The sequence below is a fragment of the Danio rerio genome, chromosome 24 (assembly GCF_052040795.2).
Source record: "Danio rerio strain M-AB ecotype USA chromosome 24, GRCz13ab, whole genome shotgun sequence".
NCBI lineage: Eukaryota > Metazoa > Chordata > Actinopteri > Cypriniformes > Danionidae > Danio > Danio rerio.
Genome location: NC_141044.1, coordinates 40,697,659 through 40,722,362, shown reverse-complemented (window position 1 = coordinate 40,722,362; position 24,704 = coordinate 40,697,659). Strand labels below are relative to the sequence as shown.

The 24,704-nt window shown below is 36.5% G+C and overlaps 2 protein-coding genes and 1 long non-coding RNA gene across 6 annotated transcripts in view; 2 read left to right on the top strand and 1 right to left on the bottom strand.

Annotated features, from left to right (window-relative positions):
* ift140 (intraflagellar transport 140 homolog (Chlamydomonas)) overlaps positions 1 to 24,704 on the bottom strand; it is a 76,406-nt gene that overhangs the window by 22,966 nt on the left and 28,736 nt on the right. The gene's annotated exons all lie outside the window — the stretch shown is intronic.
* tmem204 (transmembrane protein 204) lies at positions 680 to 24,704 on the top strand. The gene is given in 3 exon segments (NM_001163897.2): positions 680 to 1,438; positions 5,796 to 5,951; positions 24,460 to 24,704. Coding segments are annotated over 3 exon segments (648 nt in total). The 5' UTR covers positions 680 to 1,191.
* On the top strand, positions 6,776 to 12,600 carry LOC147831144 (uncharacterized). The gene is made up of 2 exons (XR_015525430.1): positions 6,776 to 8,760; positions 11,177 to 12,600. It is a non-coding gene; the product is annotated as an uncharacterized LOC147831144 (long non-coding RNA).

Here is a 24,704-nt window from a genome sequence, read left to right as displayed (position 1 = left end):
CTTACACCTTAACCCACCCCTAAACCTACCCATGCCACCAAACCTGTGCATAACCCAACCTCTATCCCAACTCAAAAGCACCACAAGTGTTCTCAAATACATTATAAACACAGTAAGTACATTGTATTTATTTTTTGATGTAAGTACATAGTATTTAAGGACACTTAATATAAAGTGGAACCAAGCCTTTCAATGTCACTTTAAGCTGAATACTAATATCTTCAAAAAATCTAGTCAAATATTATTTACTGTCATCATGACAAAAATAAAATACATCAGTTATTAGAAATAAGTATAACAGGGGAGATAAGTTTTATCCTTATTAACTATTAGGAATTAATATTAAGAAACTATTAAATCCGTTTGAAATGTGTTGAAAAAAATCTCTCCTTTTAATAGAAATTGGGGGAAAAATCTAACAGGGGAGCTAAAAATTCTGACTTTAACTGTATATATTTTTTACATTATGGGGAATACTTTCAAGATGTGCACGAACTTGAACTCACAAAACTTTTTTCTAATTCATATTTCCTCAAACATGTCACAAATGCTGCATGTCTTCTTCAGTGCAGCACTTAAATACACAATATTTCACCTCCTGCTCCATTAATAACCATCTCAAAGAGAGAAAGAGGACGGGTGTTGCATTCTGTTCTGTCTGCTTTCCTTCCAGGAAACACATCCTGTAGACGGAGCGACGTATTTGTCACACACAGAAAGCGAGACAGAGAGAGAGAGAGAGAGAGAGAGAGAGAGAGAGAGATAGGGAGAGTATTCCCAAGTCCACCCCACCATCTCATCCCACTTCTTCTGAGCTTTTCAGGGATGAAACACGCGCGTGTTAACATGGGAAACACAGTGTGAGTAATCTGAGCTCGCCGAGTGTGGGAAAGCAGCACAGAGACGGCATCACGCAGACATTCCTCAACTTTCCCAGCAGGGAGACCTCAGAAAAAAAAACAACCCAGAGCACATCTGCAGGAGCGAGGGGGAGGAAACAAGACCTCAGAAAGAAATCCCAGAGATTTTGAGCAAGCGTGTGATGGCCTTGGAGGTCCAGCGTCCAGCATTAAGAGCGAGCCCAGACTCTGAAGAAGAGGGATAGAGACTACCTAACGACACAAGAATGAGTGGCGATGTCCTCTAGCTAAGCGTCTCTCAGCGTTAGCGTAGGGTTTTTGGGGGGGGCGTATGGCCGTGCGCAGACTGGTGGAGTTGGCGGCGGCGGTTGCCCTGCTATCTCTGGTGCTCAATAGCGTGGCGACGTTCAGCTCCGGCTGGGTGCTGCAGGTGCTGGACGACGGACGGCGTCGCAGCGTTGGGCTCTGGAGAGCATGTGTGCAGGAGGATACACACACTCATGAACTCACAGCCTGCCAGAGACTGAGCTGGGGATCAGAGCTGGCGGGGTACCAGGAGTCTCGCAGCACAGTCAAACGTGAGTCTCTGGGATGCATAGCAAGGTCTACATGTCCATTACAAGATAGGGCTGCATGAAAAAACTGACATTGCAATATTGAGTAAGACCTCTTAAGGCCCGATGTGTTTTTTTACATGTATTTTTTAAATGTCTTTGCTATTTGGGCTTATTGGAAAGTATCATCTTTTGATACAATGTACTTTTAGAGAAAAATGATGTCCATATATGTGGACTCCTGGTCCCAATTTACAATAAACTTTCCTAAAAAATGTTTTATGCAAATTTAACATAGAATTATTATTATTTTTTTTTTTTGAATTTGCTTTGACTATCAGACAGTAAAAACAACATTTTCCCCCATTTTGGACAGTTAAATATAGTGTTTGGGACATTTTGCAAACTGCAAAATAGTTGCAGGATGACACTGTATGTCTGTAACAAAATATAAAACATTCAAAGTATTTTAAATAGCCACTTAAGAGCCAAAAATGTGCTGTCCATGTATGTGGACACTCAAGCCCTGGGAGGATAACTTCACCAGATGACTCAAATGTCTCAGTTTAAAAGGAATATGTAATTTAAGATTGATTGGGATATTTTGTGTAGGCCAGCACATCTGGATGAAATACAGTAAACCAAAATCACAAGCACTGATAGGTGCGGTAGCAAAGGAACAAATGAAATAAACGGTACTTTATAGTTTTCTGGGAGTCTGGAAGTATTTAGGTACATAAACTGAATTATCACAATGTAAAATAACACTGCACTGTATAAGCTTTATTAATATTTCATTAAGTCACAAACAATACAAACTGTTGTGCCCGAAATGTTTAAAACCTTCTTGGAATGCTTTCACAGACACAGACCATAAAATATATGCAATTTTTGGTACATTTGTGGAGTTACTTCAAAGTGGAACAATAAATCACATTGTTATTTTTTTTTAGGTCCCACTTTATATTAAGTGGCCTTAACTGATATCTACTTACACAAGAATGAATAGTTTGTTACAATGTACTTATTGTGTAAATACATTTATCTACTGTGTACTTATGCTTGAATAAATACCTGTATGTAACTACACCTGTAATTAACTTCTGTAATTACATTTGTAAATACACTGCTGACCATACCTTACACCTTAACCCACCCTTAAACCTACCCACACCACCAAACCTGTTCATAACCCAACTCCTATCCCAACTTAAGAGCACCACAAGTGTTCTCAAATATATTTTGAACAAAATAAGTACAAGTATTTATTTTTTGATACAAGTACATAGTAGTTAAGGACACTTAATATAAAGTGGGACCTTTTTTTTTTCAATATTTACTAGACTATAATCCTGACTCCACAATTCAGATCCTGCAATGTGTCTATTGCAAATGCTCTTATTGCGATATCGATGCTGAAACGATATATTGTGCAGCCCTAATACAAACTAATAGATTTAAATGCACTAACTGATAAAAGCACTGCATTCTGCATTGCATCTACTGTGATGTTCTAAGTGACAAAATAAAGGAAACTGAACTGATTGAACCTTATATTACTAAATACAGCAGAAAAGTGTAATACTTAAAAGGGATAGTTCACCCAAAACTGAAAACTGAAATCATTTGTTTACACGCCCTTCATTTGTCTCAAACCCTGTTTACTTTTTTCTGTCGAACAAAAAAGAAGATATTTTGAAAAATGTTAGAAATGTGTAAAAATTGACTTTTCATAGAATTTGTTTATCTTACTATGGATTTCCAACATTTTTCAAAATATCTTCTTTTGTGTCCAACAGAAAAAGTAAACTCATAGACATTTGGAACCCCTTAAGAGCGAGTACTTTTTCATTTTTGGGTCAAGTGTGCCTTTTATAATGCCTTTTATTAAAAAGATAATTGCAAATAGAACATTAACAAGCTGCGAAGCACTCCAATAGATTTAAATGCACCAATGACCTTTATATTACTAAATACAGCAGAAAACTGTAATAATTAAAGGGATAGTTTACCCGAAACTGAAAACTGTGTCATTTGTTTACACAAACCCTGTTTACTTGTTTTTCTGTTGAACAAAATTTTGAAAATTTTGAGATATTTTTAAAACTGTTGTAAACGTGTAACCATAGACCTCCATAGAATTTGTTTTCTTTCTATGGAACTCAATGGTAACATGTTTGTAACATTTTTTAAAATATCTCCTTTTGTGTCCAACAGGAAAAAGAAAACTCTGAGATTTGGAACCTATTGGTGTGAGTGAATTTCATTTTTGGGTGAGGTGTCCCTTTCATAATGCATCTTATTAAAAAGTTAATTGTAAATAGAGCATTTACAAGCTCTGAAGAAATCTAAAAGATTTAAATGCACTGATAAATCATATGTACTACTAAATACCACAGAAAAGCTTAATACTTAAAGAAACAGTTCACCCAAAAATGAAAACTGTCATTATTTAGTCACCCTTCATTTGTCACAAACCCTGTATCTTTAAGTTTCTTTTTTTCTGCTGAACACAAAAGGAGATATTTTTAAAAATGTTGGAAATGTGTACCCATTGACTTCCATAGAATTCATTTTTCCTACTATGGAAGTCAATTGTTATAGCTTTGTAACATTTTTCAAAACATCTTATTTTACGTCTAACAGAAAAGGGAAACTCATAAAGGTTTAGAACCACTTGAGGGTGAGTACATGTACATTTTTGGTTGAAGTATTCCTTTTATAATGCATTTTAATAAAAAGATCATTTGTAAATAGAACATTCGCAAGGTCTGAAGCAGCCTATTAAGACTTAAACGCACCAATGACCTTTACATTACTAAAACAACTGAAAAGCTTAATACTTAAAGGGATAGTTCATCCACAACTGAAAACTGTGTCATTATTTAGTCACCCTTCACTTGTCACAAACCTGTTTTACTTTCTTCTGTTGAACACACACACAAAATGTTTTGAAAAATGTTGGAAATGTGTAACCATTGACTTCCATAGAATTTATTTTTCCTACTATGGAAATCAATGGTTACAGGTTTGTCACATTTTTCAAAACTTCTTTTATAACAGAAAAAGTAAACTCATAGAGATTTGGAACCTATTGGTGTGAGTAAATTTTAATTCTTGGACGAAGTTTCCCTTTTATAATGCATTTTATTTAAAAAATCATTTCTAAATAGAAAATGTCAACTATTATTTCACATTTTAGGGTACTAAAACTAAGAATTTACTTATTTGATGTTTAATATAATTACTCAATAATTAATACAGTTACTTAAATCATGTTTTTTCAATCATCAATATTGACATTTATTTGGATTTAGGTATTTGGATTTGAGGAAAATGGCAATTTTATTCTATAAAGGTTTGATAACATTTCTCTCCCCCCCCCCCCTAAAAAAAAAAAAAATTTAACCACAATTATTTTTTAAGCTATGATTCTTGAAACTATTCTATGACTTTTACCTCAATATACTTATCATTTGCTGCTTCTTAACAGTTAGAATAAGTTTAGATAATGGGATTATGGATGCAAATAAGATTATGCAAAATATATACTTTAAAATGAACAATAAACAGCCTAATATCTAAAATAATATTCAGGTAATGGGTCAGTAGGTAGTGAGAATTGTTACTTCAATTAAAGTGTTACCAAAGATGGCTATTAGACCATTTCTCTTCCCATAACAACACATATTTGATATCAATTTACATCTTTAATTACCAATTTAAATCAAATGAATAGAGAATTTTACATTATATGGAATCATTTCAAGATTTTCAAACTGTGCCACATTAATAATACAATTGTAGAAATGAGGAAAAATCAGTAACCTGCCAAAATGTGTTATCATTGCATGAGTGCATTTCATTTGGATGCCCTAAAATCCTATATTAAAGATAAATCAAATAAATTCTCCTTAAATCTGAGCTCTAGAGACTCCACAAACAAAGGAGGCGTCTAGAACTATTTTTAAATTGAATCTGGCATTACCTTAGATGTCTGGCTTGTATTAAACCATGGCAACTATCACTAGAAGAAACAGCAAGCAGAGATTTGTCAGCCTTTAGCATGCAGCTTGGCACGTCTGTCCATCTCTCCTTATTTAGAACTAGGAAACGGATGGACACAGTGAAGGATTGTGGCTTTCGGGAAGTGACACCCACGTTGGCAAAGTTGTCTTGTGCACATCTGCAGCTGGATCTTCCCTACAATGATTCAGATCCTCTACCACACACACACACACACACACACACACACACACACACACACACACACACACACACACTCTCTCTCTCTATCTCTCTATCTCTCTCTTTACTCAGATGAGCTTAAAATCATGTAAAGGCCATCCGAGTGATCATATTTCTGTTTCTCTGATTGCAGTTCAGTTTGACATGATGCGGGCATGTAACCTGATGGCTACGGTGGCTCTGACCGTGGGTCAGCTAATCTTCCTGTTTGGGTTACTGGAGATAAGCCACATTACCCAGGATTCTCAGTGGTGGGAGGAGGCCATCGCTGCTCTGTTCCAGTTAGCCAGTGAGTCTTTAAACCTGTCTGTATATTTACTACCCACTGGTGGGCTAATTACATAAATCAAGTATTTGAGCAAATGCACGCGTACCATATTAAACGTTTATTATAGATATTTTAAATGTAACACCTCTAAGTTATTTGTTGGAATATTAAACCTCACTTTGAACGAATCAGTTGAATCAATGAACTGTTAATTGGAGACTTACTCTGACCCTTTATATTTTCTTGCAGAATGATATATAATAAATATATTTTTAAGATGTGTTTGTAAAAAATAAAATAAGAATCAGTGAGTTTTTAACTGGAGATTCATTCTGTTCAGATCATTTAAATCAGTTAGTTGTTAACTGGAGACTTGCTCTGTTCAGACCATCTGAATCACTGAATCATTATCTGGAGACTTGCTCTGTTCGAAATATTTGAATCAGTGAATCATTATCTGGAGACTTGCTCTGTTAAAATTATTTGAATCAGTGAGCTGTTAACTGGAGACTTGCTCTGTTCAGCTCATTTGAATCAGTGAATCATTATCTGGAGACTCACTTAGTTCAGCTTATTTTAATCAGTGAGTTGTAAACTGGAGGCTTGCTCTGTTCAGATTATATGAATCGGTGAATCATTGTGTGCAGCCTTCCACTGATAGGATTATTTGAATCAGTGAATTATTAACTAGAGATTCTTTCTGTTCAGATAATTTGAATCAGTGATTCACTGTCTGGAGACTCACTCTGTTCAAACTATTTGAATCAGTGAATTATTAACTAGAGGTTCTTTCTGTTCAGATAATTTGAATCAGTGATTCACTGTCTGGAGACTCACTCTGTTCAAACTATTTGAATCAGTGAGTTGTTAACTGGAGACTTGCTCTGTTCAAATCATTTGAATCAGTGAATCATTATCTGAAGTTTTACTCTGTTCAAATTATTTGGATCAGTTATTTGGATCAAATTATTTCAGATCATTTGAATCAGTAAATCATTATCTGTAGACTTACCCTGACAAGATCATTTGAATCAGTAAATCATCATCTGGAAACTCACTCTGTTCAAATTATTTGAATCAGTGAGTTGTTAACTGGAAACTAACTCTGACCAGATCGTTTGAATCATTAAATCATAATTTGGAGACTCACCCTGACCAGATCCTTTAAATCAGTGAATCATTACCTGGAAACTTGCTCTGACCAAATCATTTCAATCAGTGAGATGTTAAGTTGAGACTTGATCTGATGGGTTAATTTGAATCAGTGAATCATTAACCGGAGACTCACTATAACCAGATCTGTAATTCATTCGTATGCATTGATTACAAGTTAGAGATGTAGTGAGATGAAAGTAAACGTTTCCCAAAATAAAAACAAATGTGCTTAAATAACAAACGAACAAACTAACAGTAACAAATGAAAAACTGTCACTAATAAAAACGAACAGCCCATTTGAAGACTTTTAATAAGCCACAATCCTTCAACCCACCCTCAAACGACCATTAATTCTTCAATATCTAACCCGTCTGTCCTCAGAGATACGGTCTCCATTGTCTCGTGTTTGTTGTTCTGCATTTTGGGAAAGGCAAGATGGAGCTTTGAGGATCTATAACAGAACAAACATCAACAAAGCACAGCAACCCGAGCGCAGCGAGACTACACACAATTCAACAGGAAACAACAGAGTGCTGGCCAGAAGCCCGCTGACAAATTAAATGAACTCCCCTTTGGGACATCCACAGGCCCGTCTCTTCAAAACCCGCTGTTGATGCACCATGAAAGTGTGCTGGGTGTGATCTTATCTCTTTTTATTGTGTGTGAACTTGAAATGGTTTGAGCGTACCGCATCTGCATGAATGTTTACACGCTCAAGACATAAAGCCGTGGTTGTAGAAAAACTACTAGTTAAAGTACAGTTGATGTGATTTTAGGTATTGATCTACAGAACAACTTGTACTGTCCTAGCAACCACTTACAATAGAACAGCAATCGCAATGCACAAGAAGCTACATAAATCACACAACCAGCTAGCAACTGCTTGGCAACTACATATAAAAGAATCTATGCTCTGACAATACACTAGCAACCAATTAAAACACCCTAGCAATATCCTACTAACTACCCAGAACTCATTGTTGGTTACGAAGCATTGCCAATGTAAATGCAACATGGCCGTTCTAGTGAAGGAAGCCCCGCCTTCAAGTAAAGGAGCCAATCATCAGTCGGTATAGACTGAGGATTCTTTGGGGGAGGAGCTCAGTCCAGAAGTGTGTTCTTTATGACAGTTTCTGCAGCTTCATTGTTGTGAACTGCTTGGGTTCGACAAACATGCTGTAATCTTATGTTTTTAGTTATGAAACAAATATGGATTTTAATCGTAAGTTTAGCAAACAGCTAGATTTCGATGTTTCCACATTCAAAGAGATTGCATTTGCATAGCTGAGAGGAGTTTCAAAGATGGCGGCGAGTAAAATGTTTAAATTAAAATAGTCTTTATTTCTATAACGCTTTTACAATGTAGATTGTGTCAAAGCAGCTTAATATAGAAGTTCTAGTAAATTGAAACTGTGTCAGAGTTGAAGTTCAGTTCAGTTCAGTGTGGTTTAAATTTCACTTCTGAAAGTCCAAACACTGAAGAGCAAATCCATCCATGCGCAGCTCCACAAGTCTCAAACCAAGCAAGCCAGTGGCGACAGCGGTGAAGAACAAATTTCTCCAACATTTCACCAAAAACGTTGAGAGAAATCAGGCTCAGTTGAGCACGACCAGTTCATCTCTGGCCAAACTTCCTGTGCAGAGCTGCAGTCTAGGTGCCAGAAGCTGAAGACAGTGGCGCAAAAAGGGGGTATGCAGTGTATGCGGCGCATAGGGGCGCCACACATGGGGGGGCGCCATTGTGCCAAAACTATTTTTGAAATTATGCATGTTATTATACATATTAAACAAAATAAATGCAGCTTTTTGGTTGAAAAAAATGTTTATCATGCATTTTATATGAATATACAATTGTATTTTATTGAATACAAAATTATACCACTCCTCCCTCTTCGTTGACCTTTTGATTGATCCGTTGCTCGGTTACAGTCACATGTACAAAATGGAGAGAAAAGTAAAGAGACGTGGAGCGCGAAATAGAAAACAAAAAGAGAACAAACAATGCCTTAAAATGAAAACTGCCATGACAAATTGGATGATAAGGGATTGGTAAGCTTAACCCACACTATTATTACCATACTTTTAATCAACTTCTAATGTTTTTGGGAGCGACGGGCTGCCATATAATGAATTATTCATTATCCCCACTCAGTCTCTGCATGGGCTTTTACTTAACATAAATGCAATGACAATTAGTTTTGTTTATGCTAATTTAACATAACACTAGTTGTATTTAAAACAAAACATTTTTACATATTATTAAGTGTGTTTGTCTGTTCACACACTCGAATCTCAAAGTATCCGCTTTCATGCATCTTCAAATCGTGTGTATAGAAGCCGTCTTTATCACTATGTAGCGCGTCCGTCACTCAGCACCGTTATACTGATTCAGAGGCTCCATAAGGGCGGCAATAGACGCATAAAGCTTTACTGGAAAAGACGTGAATGCGGCCGTTTTTAAATCAATTTCATCGTGCTGTCAATCCAAAATAATGCGAAAGCTTAATTCTCTGAAACAGTTCTTGCAATTATATCACATGAGATCGACTCTGTGTAGCTGCTACTTTCACCTTTCATAGAAACATTACAAATGCGGGAGAAATACGGGAAAATACACACACAGAAGAGCAGATAGAATGGTAAAATATGGTAGAATTAATTTAGCAAAAACGAGAGGGTTTATTGGAATGAATTGCATTCGTTGGCACACACGTTTTAATTCAAATTCATTTAAAACAATAACATGCAGTCACACATCCAAGTGTAAAGTTCATGTAAAAATTTTATCAAAATAAACTGTCAAATCATACTTACAGTTGAGCTCAAAAGTTATAAGAGTAACTTAGAGTAATATAATTATAAAAGTAATAACAAAATGTGTGTTTAAAAAGTACATACCTAAATATTATGGCCAGACAGAATCTGCTAAATATTTTTGCTATTTCTGCTGGGATTTTTGTAAAAAATCTGCGGAATGATTTTAGGATTATCATAACTAAAAACAGATAAAAACTATATATATATATATATATATATATATATATATATATATATATATAAATATGGAATAAAAAATTATATCTTCAATTTTATTTAATATTTACAATGCAAATCAAATTAGATCCACTTATTTGGTAAACAAAGCAAGTCTCTCATATATCTATTAATGTTTCTACTAAAAGGCAGAAAATACTACTTTACCAACTGTAAATAAATCATATGAACATTTTAATATTACTATTATTATATTACAATAATATTAGTGAAATGAATTTAAAAACTGAGTAAATATGGAATATGGATTCCGTGTGGGCCTACTGAATATGTTTCAGACAAAATAGAAAATAATATTTTGATTAAAAAATTTCCCTATATAAATTTTATATATTTGATTATAATGATTCTTAAACCTGGTTTAAACTGACACATGAACAAATATTCAGAATATTCACATTTTTTGGAACTGAGATGTTTATTAATACTATAAAGATCCATTTTTATACCATATACATGTTTTTATAAATTTATTAAATATCATATTGATACATTAGGCATTTTGGTAACCTTTTGGATTTGTGCTCAAAACTAGTTCTATTTAGTTCCAAAAAAGTTGGCCCATAATATTTTGATAAAATAAAACATTTCAGGCAGTTTGTCTCTATTTTTTTACCCTAAACATTGTACAGTCTTTTTTATTTCACTTTGTGAAAGGTGTGATAGCAGTTTCAGTCAATTGTTCATGCGAAGACAGACCTTACACCCCTCACATATGCATGTGAGAAGTGATAATATTTTAAGTTCTTTTGCCTCCCATATCTTTCATTTTGTTTTGACAAATGTACAAAAACAAGACATGTCAAGGTGCTATAATCATTTGGTGCGGAAAACGGAACTAAGAAGAAATTTGGGTTGGGATGAGATGTAATTCTTTGTGACTTTACATTAGTGTAATTATACTTTTACTATTTCATACAATTTCAGTTGCGTTCAGAACTTTGACATGTTGATGATAAAGAGGGGGGTTAAGGGGGGCTCAAAACTTGAAATCGCATACCCCTCAGTAAATGTGCAGTTGCGCCCCTGGCTGAAGAATGCCTGACGTCCATCGTGGAGACGCTGCAGGTATGAGTAGGTTACCGGCAGGTGCTTAGGCTGGCCCACGGGATTAATGCGGAAACTCGTCTCTCCCTGGGGTCTAAAATTACTTGCCTTAAAGTCTGTGTGAACCGGAAGTTCCTGAGACTTTTATTTCAGTATGTTGATGTGTTTCCTTGAAACAGAATATAGGGTGAGGGATAGGGCATTCATTTGCGCATAATCCCCTCAAAGCAAACTCAACAGTACTAATGTGCAGTTGCTATGGAAGCCCTCAGGTTGACGTCAACAGAAAAACCGCCACTCTAAACGCAATGAATGAATATTACCACAACAAATACATTTTTTAACTTGGATTAACTTGCATGGATTAATCATTCACCTAAAGAATATCAATGTGAGGTAGCAAAACAAACATTGTAAATTTTAATTTTAAGTGAAACTTTGCAACACCCTAGCAACTGGATATCAACTAACCAACTACCTTAGCAACCCACTAACAACTTTTTTGAAGGCCCACCTGTCTGACCTTTTCTCCTAAACTGATTGTCTAGAGAAAATGCTTATTTAAACTTATTTTTGTTCATTTGCAAAGCATTTCATTTGCCTTCTATAATTATTCTCAAATTTTTCTACAGCATATCAATGTATATTTTATTTCTTTAAAAAACACAGATCAAAGCTCCTGAATTCTTTACTTCAGTTATTCTTGGCAATTGCAGAGTATTTGGGCCTTGTTATCAACAGAATTGTGCGACTCTGATGCAGTACAAGTTGCAGACATGAAGCATGCAGGCGCTGATTATTTATAATCATCGTTACCTTCACATGTGCGTGACGGCTTGCTTTATTCAACTGAGAATGTAGTCCCAGTTGGCGTGCAGCGGTTGGAAGTTTAAGCCACAGTTATGTCTGTATTTAACAGCGGGACTTGAGCTGTTTCTCAATATTTGTTTTTTATTGATCTTGCAACCTCGTGTAGCGTCATCATCAACCGCCGAAGTTCAGTTCCTAAACTTAAGACTGCAAGAATGGAGGATGCGTGAACCTTCCCGGATGCGTTCTTGCAATCAAGTATGCACTGATGCAGACTTCAGCACCGAACTCACTCTAGACGTCGCAGAAATCATTGTAACTGAATAAAGGAGGTGGGAAGCTCAGCATTTTATAGAGATTTATTATTATAGTTCTGGGCTAAACTTCTTTATCTCAGGAGTTTCCCTAAATGAGATGGTGAAAGTAAACATTATCATGAAAATCATAATAAACACATTAAGGGTGTAAATTTCAGGTATTTACTGAAATTCATATTAAAATCTGTTTTATTTGTATTGTGCAAAGTGTATTTGTAAGGTTTTTGTGCATGTTATATACATTGAAAGGGGGGGGGAACAATAAATCGTTGTATGAATACTGCAACGTTTAAATAATTTTCATTTAAAAATGTGTGAAGGTCATGTGACCATCAGGAAGAACGCAGCACCTCATTTCTCACAGCACGCGTTCTGTGTTCTCGCGGTCTGCAGAGTACGTTCTTCCGAGGTGACCAAGCAAGACTGGTCTTCACAAGAACGCAAGTCCGCTCTTTGCAGTCTTGGAATTGAGAGAGTCCAAAGTAATCAATCACAGAAAAGAGAAAATGCCATTACTTGGATCATTTTAATATGACATATTTAATAATTAAATCAAATAGTTATAGTATAATATTTAAGTTAATTTTAAGCTATGCCACTGGTTGAGAATACCTGATCTAAAGCATTCTTTCAACTTCCGAGCAACAACCTACTACCTACTTACCTAACTACTACCGTACTACCTAACATACAGTTGAAGTCAGAATTATTAGCGCCCTTGGAATTTTTTTCTTCTTCTTTAATTATTTCCCAAATGATGTGTAACAGAGCAAGAAAATTTACACAGTATGTCTGTTGTAAATAATAATATTTATATTTATCTAATATTTTTTCTTCAGGAAAAAGTCTTATTTATTTTACTTATAATAAAAGCAGTTTTTAATTTTTAAACACCATTTTAGGGACAAAATTATTAGCCCCTTTAAGCTATATTTTTTCTCAATATTCTACAGAACAAATCATTGTTATACAATAACTTGCCTAATTACCCTAACCTGCCTAGTTAACCTAATTAACCTAGTTAACCCTTTAAATATGACTTTAAGCTGTATAGAAGTGTCTTGAAAAATATCTAGTCAAATATTATTTACTGTCATCATGACAAAGATAAAATAAATCAGTTATTAGAGATGAGTTATTAAAACTATTATGATTATAAATGTGTTGAATTTATCTTCTCTCTGTTAAACAGAAATTGGGGAAAAAATAAACAAGCGGTCTAATAATTCAGGGGGGCTAATAATTCTGACTTCAACTGCACCTACAGTAACTACTACCCAGAACGCTATAAGTGATAACCACAATCTTTGCAACACAAGAAATACTAATAACCACATTGAGTAATTGAATCATACAATTCAATCATACCATTTTTTCAATTAATTATGCTGCTCTAACAGAACAAACTGTAAAACCCAACTTTATCAAATGAAATGAGTGTAGTTGACTCAAAACTGACTGAAAGTTAATTCTACTCATTTAAAAAGAGTTTTGAACTCAGTGTTTAAGGAAATGAGCTAGTTAAATACCTCATTACTTCAACTTATATGGAGTAAGTTCGCAATACTCATGTAGATTAGTGTTTTAAGTCAAATGGTTTGTAGCAATCGGTTTCCTTAAACGGTTTGAGTTGCCTTAAATTATTCGGTTTCACAATACTCATTTGGTTGGAGTTCTCTTCATTTATCAGGTTTTACGGTGCTCAAACTGTTTCCTTTAGTCAAATGGATTAAGTTCACAGTACTCATTAGGATTAGTTTTTGAAGTTAAATAGGTTGTTGCAATCGGTTTCCTCAAATGGTTTGAGTTACCTCAACATTTTGGGTTTTATAGTGTAGAAACAACTCAGAACAGCCCAGGATTATGGCATCAATATGCACAGGAAAGCCCCACTTTTTAAATTCAAAAATAAAGGTAACAGGAATTCCTTAATCACACCAGCTATTTATCTAAACATCAGTTTTTTTTATAGTAAAGTTTTAGTACAAGTTACTGTCATGCTTGTGTTCTGGCGTCTGTGATGCTGTGCTATGATGGTGGTCCGCTGCTGCTGCACTTTATCACTACAGCTAATAGTGCACGCTGCCCATGAATGTGTGAGCCGTTTAAAGTGTGACAACAGTTATATTTAGCCAAACGGGGTCCAGCGCAACAGCGGCAGCCGCACAGCTCCAGAGAGCGACAGTCAGGCGCCAGGATATCCCTGCTCAGGACGAGGAAGTGTCTGTAACTACCTGTTATGCAAACCCAGAGCCGCAGAGGAAAGACGGGGAGGGGGTGTGTGACAGTACTGAGGGGGCGGTCGAGTGTCAGAGTTATTAGACATGGACGGGAATTGATGATATTTTAGGAAGCTTGGACCCCGGAGAAGAAAGAAAAGAATATGTATGTGACGCCATGGAGGAGCACTATTCATTAGGACAGGTCTACAATCTCCCACAGTGTGTGTGTGTGTGTTATGGGTGGAGGAAACAAGTGTCCTGATTAACTGTCCCCGCAATACAGCGTCTGTTTACACAACCTCAAGGGACGAACTATGTCTGACAAAATGAAAACAATTATATCCTCGTACTGTAATTTAAATCATAAACAAGCATAAGCCGCTTCCCTGAAGTAAACGGGGGAACTCAATCAGATACAGGCAAACTGTATAAACATCCATAAGCACAACAGACTATTGCAGATTCAAGGGCAATATGCATAGTTGAAGTGTATCAACTGGATATGCACATGACGACGCCATTAATCGGGGACTTTTCCCCTAATATGTTAAGTGCCTTTCTCAAGGACACAATGATGATCGCTCGAGGCTAATTCTTGAACATTTGAATTTCATAGTCATTATAGAGTGCTTCGTGAAAAAACAATAGAACCACCTAGTAAACAAATAAAAACAAAGATTTCATCTGGAAGAAGTTAAAAGTAGGTAAGCTTAAAAGTTTTTAGACACTGTTTAAACCTTCATTTGGAGTTGGCAGCTTATGATCAGATAGACTAAAACATCTTATTAAAGGTGTTACTAAAATGTCATTCCCATGACATATATATATTAACCTCCTGTTTATTTTTTCCCCAATTTTTGTTTAATGGAGAGAAGATTTTTTTCAACACATTTCTAAACATAATAGTTTTAATAACTCATCTCTAATAACTGATTTATTTTATCTTTGTCATGATGACCGTAGATAATATTTGACTAGATATTCTTCAAGACACTTCTATACAGCTCAAAGTAACATTTAAAGGCTTAACTAGGTTAATTAGGGTAACTAGGCAGGTTAGGGTAATTAGGCAAGTCATTGTATAATGATAGTTTTTTCTGTAGACTATTGAAAAAAATAGCTTAAAGGGGCTAATAATTTTGACCTTAAAAATTCAAAACTGCTTTTATTCTAGCCGAAATAAAACAAATAAGATTTTGTCCAGAAGAAACAATATTATCAGACATACTTGGAAAATTCCTTGCTATGTTCAACATAATTTGAGAAATATTTTTAAAAAAAATCAAAGGGGGGCTAATAATTCTGACTTCAACTGTAGGTGGACATCAAATCAGATTTGAGTCGTCAATCAATCTTTACTTAAATTGTGCAAAAATATGATAAATATGTAAATATCAAATAATGTGAAATGTTTAGATGGATTGAATACATTTTTAAAGTAATATTTCTCTACACTACCTGACAAAAGTCTTTTCATCGATTCCAGTTGTAAAAGCAACAAGTAATAACTTGACTTCTAGTTGATCATTTGGAAAAGTTGCAGAAGGTACATTTTCTTTTCTGATGAATCATCTGTTGAGCTGCATCCCAATCATCTCAAATACTGCATAAGACCTACTTAAATTCTCATCGACCCAAGATTCTAACACAAGTCAGTCAAGTTCGGTGACGGAAAAATTATGGTTTGGGGTTACATTCAGTATGGGGGCGTGCGAGAGATCTGCAGAGTGAATGGCAACATCAACAGCCTGAAATATCAAGACATCTGTGCTGCCCATTACATTACAAACCACAGGAGAGGGCAAACTCTTCAGCAGGATAGCGCTGCTCCTCATACTTCAGCCTCCACATCAAAGCTCCTGAAAGCAAAGAAGATCAAGCTGCTCCAGGATTGGCCAGCCCAGTCACCAGACATGAACTTTCTTGAGCATGTCTGGGGTAAGATGAAGGAGGAGGCGTTGAAGATGAATCCAAAGAGTCTTGATGAACTCTGGGAGTCCTGCAGGAACGCTTTCTTTGCCATTCCAGATGACTTTATTAATCAGTGATTTGAGTCAGTGCAGAGATGTGTGGATGCAGTCCTCCAAGCTCATGATGGAGTCAGACACAATATTCATTCTGTCTCCACTGCAGCAGGACTTTATATTCTATACTGGACATTATTTCTGTTAAGTGATGAGACTTTTGTCTAAGCAATGTCAGACCTTACTGTCCTAATTAAAGAATAAAAGATCAAGGCATGATCATATTTTATTTTGGTAAAATAAGTGAAATCTAGAGGCCTTTGCTTTTCATATAAGCCACTTCTGATGCCAACTAGAACTCAAGTTATTATTTGTTGTTCCTAAAACTTGGATAGGCTATAAGATATGTATATAAATATTCCTACTATAATGGATGTACTATAAAGAAAAACGTACAGTAGCTTTGTTTACCAAACAAGTGCTTCTAATTGAATTTACATTGTAAACCTTAAAAAAGTTAAGAAGTTATTTTTATTGTATTCTTTAGGTTCTCAGCACTCCTAATATCCTTCCGCTGCACAGAAATAGTAAAAAAAAAAGTCAGCAGATTCTGTCTGGCCCTACATGTGATTAATTTAGCATCCTAGAAACTACCTAAAAAAAAAAAAGCTTCCTTTAGTGTGTGCAGAGTCACTAACTGAAAAATCATATTTATACAGGGTTCCCACGCTCTAATGAATGCCAGATTCAAGAACTTTTTAAAGCACCATTAATTTTAAATCAAGCACTTTTGTAATTCATACCTTATCATATGTAGCACCTTATTGTACTAAACATTTTAATTACACTTAATATTTGCATAAAAAAATCAAGTAATTTTCAAAAAGTTCATGTTTAAATTTTTTTTATAAAATTTGTTGAATGGGCTCTGTGCACAGCTAGCTTTAAAGCCAACGCTAAACTTCCAGTGAAGGCTTAATGTGAGTATTTTTAATTTCACAAGGTTGTTTTTACAGAATCGATGTTGTTATATAGTTACAATACATTCAGCTAAATAGACTTAAGTATTCATTTAGTTGTAAAAATGGAATTTAATGCAGTTAAATTCTGATCTGAGACCCACTTCATATTGTATATCTAACAGGCAGTGACGATTGCTGTTTTTTTAAGAAAACAGATCTCAAATGTGACAATTTTTTAATTGAAAGACCTTGGGCTGCCTGGCTTAAAATTAAAAGTCTGTGTGCATATAGCCCATGAAGGAACTGATAATATTCAAACGCAGTTTCTGAAAAATTGAAAAAAATGTCAGTGTTATTGTATAAGATTTAAAGTTGATCAGTTTTTTCATTCTGTTTTTGACAAATGAGTAAAACTGTTGAAATAAAACCGTAAACAAACGTAATCTCAAATGTAATTCAAGTGCTTTGAAAGACCTGTGTTTGTTTTTAAGTACTTTCCATGTCTTGAATCTATATATCTGAAATTCAAATACTTTCTAGAAGCCTGGGAACCCTGTTTATAAGAAGTGTGGCCTATACAGAATAGGAGTAAATCCCTCTGTTCATACAGTATCTATTTTTTAGAAGTTCTGACAGAAAGTTTCCCTAGTCGATCATGACATCGCCATCAGGCAAAATATGCAAGTCTCTCCATTTACACATTCAGGCACATTCCGCAACCAAAACCTCATGCTTGTTCAACAATTCCCATTTAGCAGACTGAAGCACATTTTCAAAACTTCACTAGTGTTTACATATGGATGTGATCGGACTCAAGTTTGCAAGCATTGAGCTTTTGCTGTATTTGTTCTGTATATTAGATTGCTCTTGAATTGTTAGTATGTTATTAGTATGGATTGGTATATTGTTAGTATGTTTTTAGTGTGATTGGTTTGTTACTACAGTATGTTTGTTATGATGTTCCTAGTATGGATAAGTATATCGTTAGTATGTTTCTAGTATGATTAGTTTGTTAGTATAATTGTTAGGATGTTCCTAGTATGAATTAGTATGTCGTTAGTATGTTTCTATTATGATTAGTTTGATAATATGTTTGTTAGGATGTTCCTACTATGGATAATTATGTTGTTAGTATGTTTCTAGTATGGATTACTATATTGCTAGTTTGAACTGGTATGTTTTTAGTATGTCAAATGGAAAGTCAATGGCAGTCTTTTCGTGATTCAGTGATTGGCAAATTGGTAGTCTGAGTTAATTAAGCTCAACATTAAGGGCTCTATTTTGACGGTCCATGCGCAAAGCGCAAAACGCAGGGCGCAAATGCTTTCAGGGCATGTCAGGACGCGTTTTTGCTAATTTAAGGACGGGAAATCTGCCTTGCGCTTCGGCGCATAGTCTAAAAGGGTTGAGTTTATTTTCTTAATGAGTTATAGGTGTGTTTTAAGAATAAACCAATAACAGTCTCATCTCCCATTCCCTTAAAGAGTCAAGAGCGCCAAGAGCGCATTCGCTATTTACAGGACGCCAAGTAAGTGGAAAAAATGAGCATTTCACAAGCAAACAGTTCACAGTTAACAGTTTTTCAACAGAAAACTGTTAAACAGAGCATCTACTGCGTGAGAATGAGAGATAATGGATCACTTTCACATTCACTCTTGGATAGGGAAACCTTTACGCACAGACATCAATTAGTATATAAATAAATACTTTCGTTTGTTAAGTGCAAATATTCGTTTCAAAACTAATATTAAATTCAGTTCTAATTTAATAAAAGAGTTATATCCTAAAACACATGCTGTGCCCCATATGGTTTAAAACCTGACAGGTGGGCAAATCTAAGCTTGTTTTTAATAAAACAAATATAAATATGGATATAATAAATAATACTGCTAATATTAATAATATTATACAAAAGCAAATTGTTATGAATGAACTGAAAAAGCCTCCCGAGATGAAGAAGGCATAAAAGTAGTGATTTTTCATATTTATGTAGGCTAGAAAATAATATGTTTTGTAATATTTTAATCCTTTATATTTATATTCTATATCTATTCTTATTATATACTATATATATCCTTAATAGGGATGTAACGGTATCAGAATTTCACGGTACGGTAATACCTCGGTATGAATGTCACGGTACGGTATTTATTGAATCATTTACAGGAAAAAACAAAACTTATGAAAATACTCCAAAAAAGTGCCAAAAGTGTCAATGACATACAAATTAGCCATCTATCTGTAAGCTTTGAAACAGGAACTTCAATTTTAATAACAAAAAAATATTGAACCATGTAAAAAAAATTAAGTTTCAATTTAGTATTGTTGAAAACTCATCACATTCAACATTTAATCACTCACTCACTTAGATAGAGATGGGTTTAAAGGAAAATCATCATATAACTATAATCTGGTAAAAGCTGGTATCTCTGGGCATTTACAATGTCCCCTGCAACAGAAAAAAAACCCTCTCATTTGGGACTGAGGTTTCTGGGACAGAGAGATATGACTTGGCCCAGGTTGACAGCAGTGGGTAACGTTGTGCATTGTCTTTCCCCCACTTGAGAAGACAAACCATGAGTGAGATAGAGATCTCATGTCTGCATCAATCTGAACAGTGTGCTGTGTTTCTGCAGTCCCCATGACTGATTATTAGTCGTATTCCCCAACTTGCAGGCACGTGCACACAGTGCTCAACCTGTGCAGTGCACATGCCCTTTTTAGTCTTGGATAGAAAGTTCCCTTCCAAAATGATCAAAAGTGCCCCCGCGACGCGACATACCCTCCGTCCCCGCTTTACAGTACGCACGCGACAACACAGCTGATAAGAACTCGCGCGACAACACCACTATTCACTACGCGCGCGACAACACAGCTGATAAGAAATCGCGCGACAACACCACTATTCACTACGCGCGCGACAACACAGCTGATAAGAACTCGCGCGACAACACCACTATTCACTACGGCCGTGACAACACAGCTGATAAGAACTCGCGCGACAACACCACTATTCACTACGCGCGCGACAACACAGCTGATAAGAACTCGCGCGACAACACCACTATTCACTACGCGCGCGACAACACAGCTGATAAGAACTCGCGCGACAACACCACTATTCACTACGCGCGCGACAACACAGCTGATAAGAACTCGCGCGACAACACCACTATTCACTACGCGCGCGACAACACAGCTGATAAGAACTCGCGCGACAACACCACTATTCACTACGCGCGCGGCGACAACACCCGCTTTAGGGTTTTCCAGCTCTTTTTGATCCCCGCTTCTAGCAGCACACTCCATTTCCACATTACTGGATCTGTAGCGACAACAGACCGCAAGGGATTATGGCCAAGCCTGGGCTGATGGGAATTGTAGTTTCCGGTTCCTCCCGTTCGCTTCATTCGCCTGAGCAAATTTTCTCAGAAGACCTATAGTTTTACTGAGTCATGCGACTACGGTAATATCGAAAAAAATTAATATTGCGGTATGACGGTATTTACAATACCGTTACATCCCTAATCCTTAATATTTACATTTTTTCATATGTAAAGATATTTGCCTATTGCTCTCTTGTGCATATTAAGCAGTGCGTAAGCGAGGCGCAACTCGCGCTGGAGTTTAGACCGGGTTAGTTTTGGTCTAATGAAAAATCTATTATAGTTTCTCAAAATAGCAACGCGCCAGCGGTCCGCCTCAGAACGCCTTCCTTTTTAGACCAGAACGCCTATGGGCGCACAAATGAGCGCTAATGCATTTGCTATTTAAACAGCGTAGCACAATGCCTCAAAACGACTCTTGCGCCAAGCTGAAACTACCAAAAGACTACTGCGCCGCGCCTTGTGCCACACTGCGCCGGGTGTATGATAGGGCCCTAAGTCTGTATGACAGTCTGGCGGAGTGTTATAAGGCCACAAAGTTTGGTCCAATGTTAAGTCAATGGGACTTTTCCAAATTTTCCGGGACACTTTTCAAAAAAAAGTAAGTTGGATCAGTAGGAAAAGATACAGAAACCCGAGTCATACCAGTTTGGAGATTTGGAGTAAGTTTGGTGTTTGTAGCTTGAACGATCTAGTAGGAGATGCATATAGAAATTAGACTAAGAAGTACAAGTTTTTTGTGTAGTATAACAGTATGTTGGCTTTCTCAAGGCACCATAATTAAAGAGAACATCATATTTGTTTACATAATTAGCTGTGCATCTTTGCTTTTAAACCCTTTAGCTCTCCTCTATTGTACACTACTTTAAACACCATTTGTATTTGCTTTACAACTGACGATAAAGTCTGAAAGTCAAGCATTCCATTAAATCATCACCATCACAATAATAGCTCAATCTTCTTCCCTCTTGACTGATTCAGGTTGATTTTGGCCGTTTTCGACTAATAGGAGTACAGCGTCTCCCCCATAAAAACTCTGAGCCACATGTGTTATTAATAACTGCGGCCTGAAAACACAACAGCATTTCCCAGAAATACAGAACTCAGAGGATGTGAGATGAATTCAGGGCAGGAGAGCAACAGAATGGAAAAGCGTACAGGATTCAGATCATGTTCCACGCGTGTGTTTTATTTAGGCAGAAGAAAGAAAGAGCGAGCGAGTCATTTGTTCGTTCTGTTTTTATTCTAAATGCAGCTTTTTTTGGCCCACTGTCATCCTTTTTCCTTCCTCTTCTCGTCTATCCTTTCATTCTTCCTTCCTTCCCTTCATTTCATTCAGTTTCATCTGACAATTCTTACTCATTTGTGCAGCCAAACTGGAACATGATGTTCAGCCGCAGGCTCCATTGAGTTTCTTCAGAAACAGATGTTTTCTCACTTTGCTTTATGTTTTGCTCTCGCACTCTTTCTGCCTTGTTGTATTGTTAATTTTTTATCAGTTTTATTTAGACAGTAATATACAGTTGAAGTAAGAATTATTAGCCATCTTTTTTCTTTTTAAAATATTTGCCAAATGATGTTTAATGGAGCAAGGAATTTTTCAAAGTATTTCTTATAATATTTTATTTTTGGAGAAAGTCTGATATGTTTTATTTCGGCTAGAATAAAAGTAGATTTAAATTTTTAAAGACCATTTTAAAGTCAACATTAAATAGCTCCTAAAGCTTTTTTCTTATTGTTTACAGAATAAATCACCATTATTCAATGATTTGCCCTATTACCTTACTCGCCTTATTAACCTACAGTAGTTAAGCCTTTAAAATGTCACTTTAAGTTGAATACTAGTGTACTGAAGAAAATCTAGTCAAATATTATTTACTGTCATCATTGCAATTATAAAATAAATCAGTTTTTATAAATGAGTTTTTAAAAGCATTATGTTTAGAAATGTGTTTCTTTGCATTAAACAGAAATTGAGGGAAAAAGCATTCAAGGAGGCCAATAATAGAGGAGAGCTAATAAATCTGACTTCATATACTTTAATGGGGGTCAGAATTTTGTCTTCAAATCCATCCTAGTTAGAATCACCGTTTATCCTTTTTCTCATTACTTTATTCATGTGAGTATTTGAATCAGTATTTAACCTTTCAAATGATGTTGGCTAATGAATAAAGTTAAAGGTTGCCTAATTTCAAAATTACTTCAGTTCACTACAGGTGTCTTTGTCCCTATCTTTGTCTGTCAGAACTCAATTTTTAAAAGCTACCGAATCAGGTCAGAGGTCATGGAGACCTCGAGTGCAACTGAAGGGCTGGATGATTGAAAACAACAGTTGTCCTATTTGTATTGCTATGTGTTAAAACTGTCTAAAGTGATTTTCCTTTTTATTCCTGATCGACTTTATGTAGTGAGAGTATAGCAGCCAAACAGCAGTCTGAATGTAGATTATACCGGTTTTTAATCAGTTTTTGATAAAGATGGCTGAGGGTACAATCAGCCTTGGGTTAAAAAACTTTGAGTGTGTATGTGTTTGTTCAATTGTGGATCCTTTTAGAGGTCTGGGTCAGCTCTAAACAGCCTAGTAGATGTCTGACGTTTGTATGCTAGAGTCATTGTTCAGAGTTGCACGTATGTGAGAGTATTAATGTGACAGTATAATCAATGTTGTTTTGAGATTGTAAGCAGAGCGTCCTACGAACTCATTGCGAGTGTTGAAGCTGGCTTCTGCTAATAAAACTGCAAACTATCTTCAGTAAACTTTATTCATTTGAATCTCTGACTCTGGCTCTTCTTCATCTGACAGTCTGGCCATTTTGGGGTTCATTTATTCATTGCTGCTTTTCTGGGGCCGGGTCACGGGGCAGCAGTCTTAGGACAGAACCTCTCCCCAGACACTTTCTCCAGCTCCTCCAGGGGGATCATGAGGCGTTCCCAGGCCAGCCGAGAGACATAGTCCCTCCAACGTGTCCTGGGTCTTCCCTGAGGCCTCCTCCCGGTGGGATATGCGTGGTAGGCGTCCAGGAGGCATCCCAAACAGATGCCCGAGCCACCTCAGCTGACTTCATTCGATGTGGAGGAGCCGCGGCTCTACTCCGAGCTCCTCCCGGGTGTCAGAGCTCCTCACCCTATCCATAAGAGTGCGCCCTGCCACCCTTCGAAGGAAACTCATTATGGCCGCTTGTATCCGAGATCTTGTCCTTTCGGTCATGACCCAAAGCTCATGACCATAGGTGAGAGTAGGAACGTAGATTGACCGGTACATCGAGAGCCTTGCCTTTCGGCTCAACTCCTGCTTTACCACAACGGACTGGTACATCGACCGCATTACTGCTGCCGCTGCACCAATCCGCCTATCAATCTCACGTTCCATCCCTCCCTCACTCGTGAACAAAACCCAGAGATACTTAAACTCCTCCACCTGGGGTAAGAACTTTCCTCCAACCTGGAGATGACAAACCCCCTTTTTCCGGTGGAGCACCATGGCCTCGGACTTGCTGATTCTCATCCCCGCGGTTCAAACTGTAAATTATCCCTACACTATACTACAACTGATGTATGTTAAAGGATGTTGCTTTGGCTGGTTTTTAACTTTTTTCTCTCTTTTTCCGCAGGTTTTGTGTTGGTGATCGGTCTGGTGACGTTCTACAGGATCGGCCCCTATACTCACCTCTCCTACTCCTGCTACATAAACATCGCCGCATGCTTATTTGCCACGCTAGCAGCCGCCATGCTAATCTGGAATATTCTGCACCGCCGCGATGACTGTCTGTCGCCGTCTGTCATTGTCATCAGTCGATCTTTAACTACACCATTCAGGCCACGGCTGGACAATGACTATGTTGAGTCACCGTGCTGA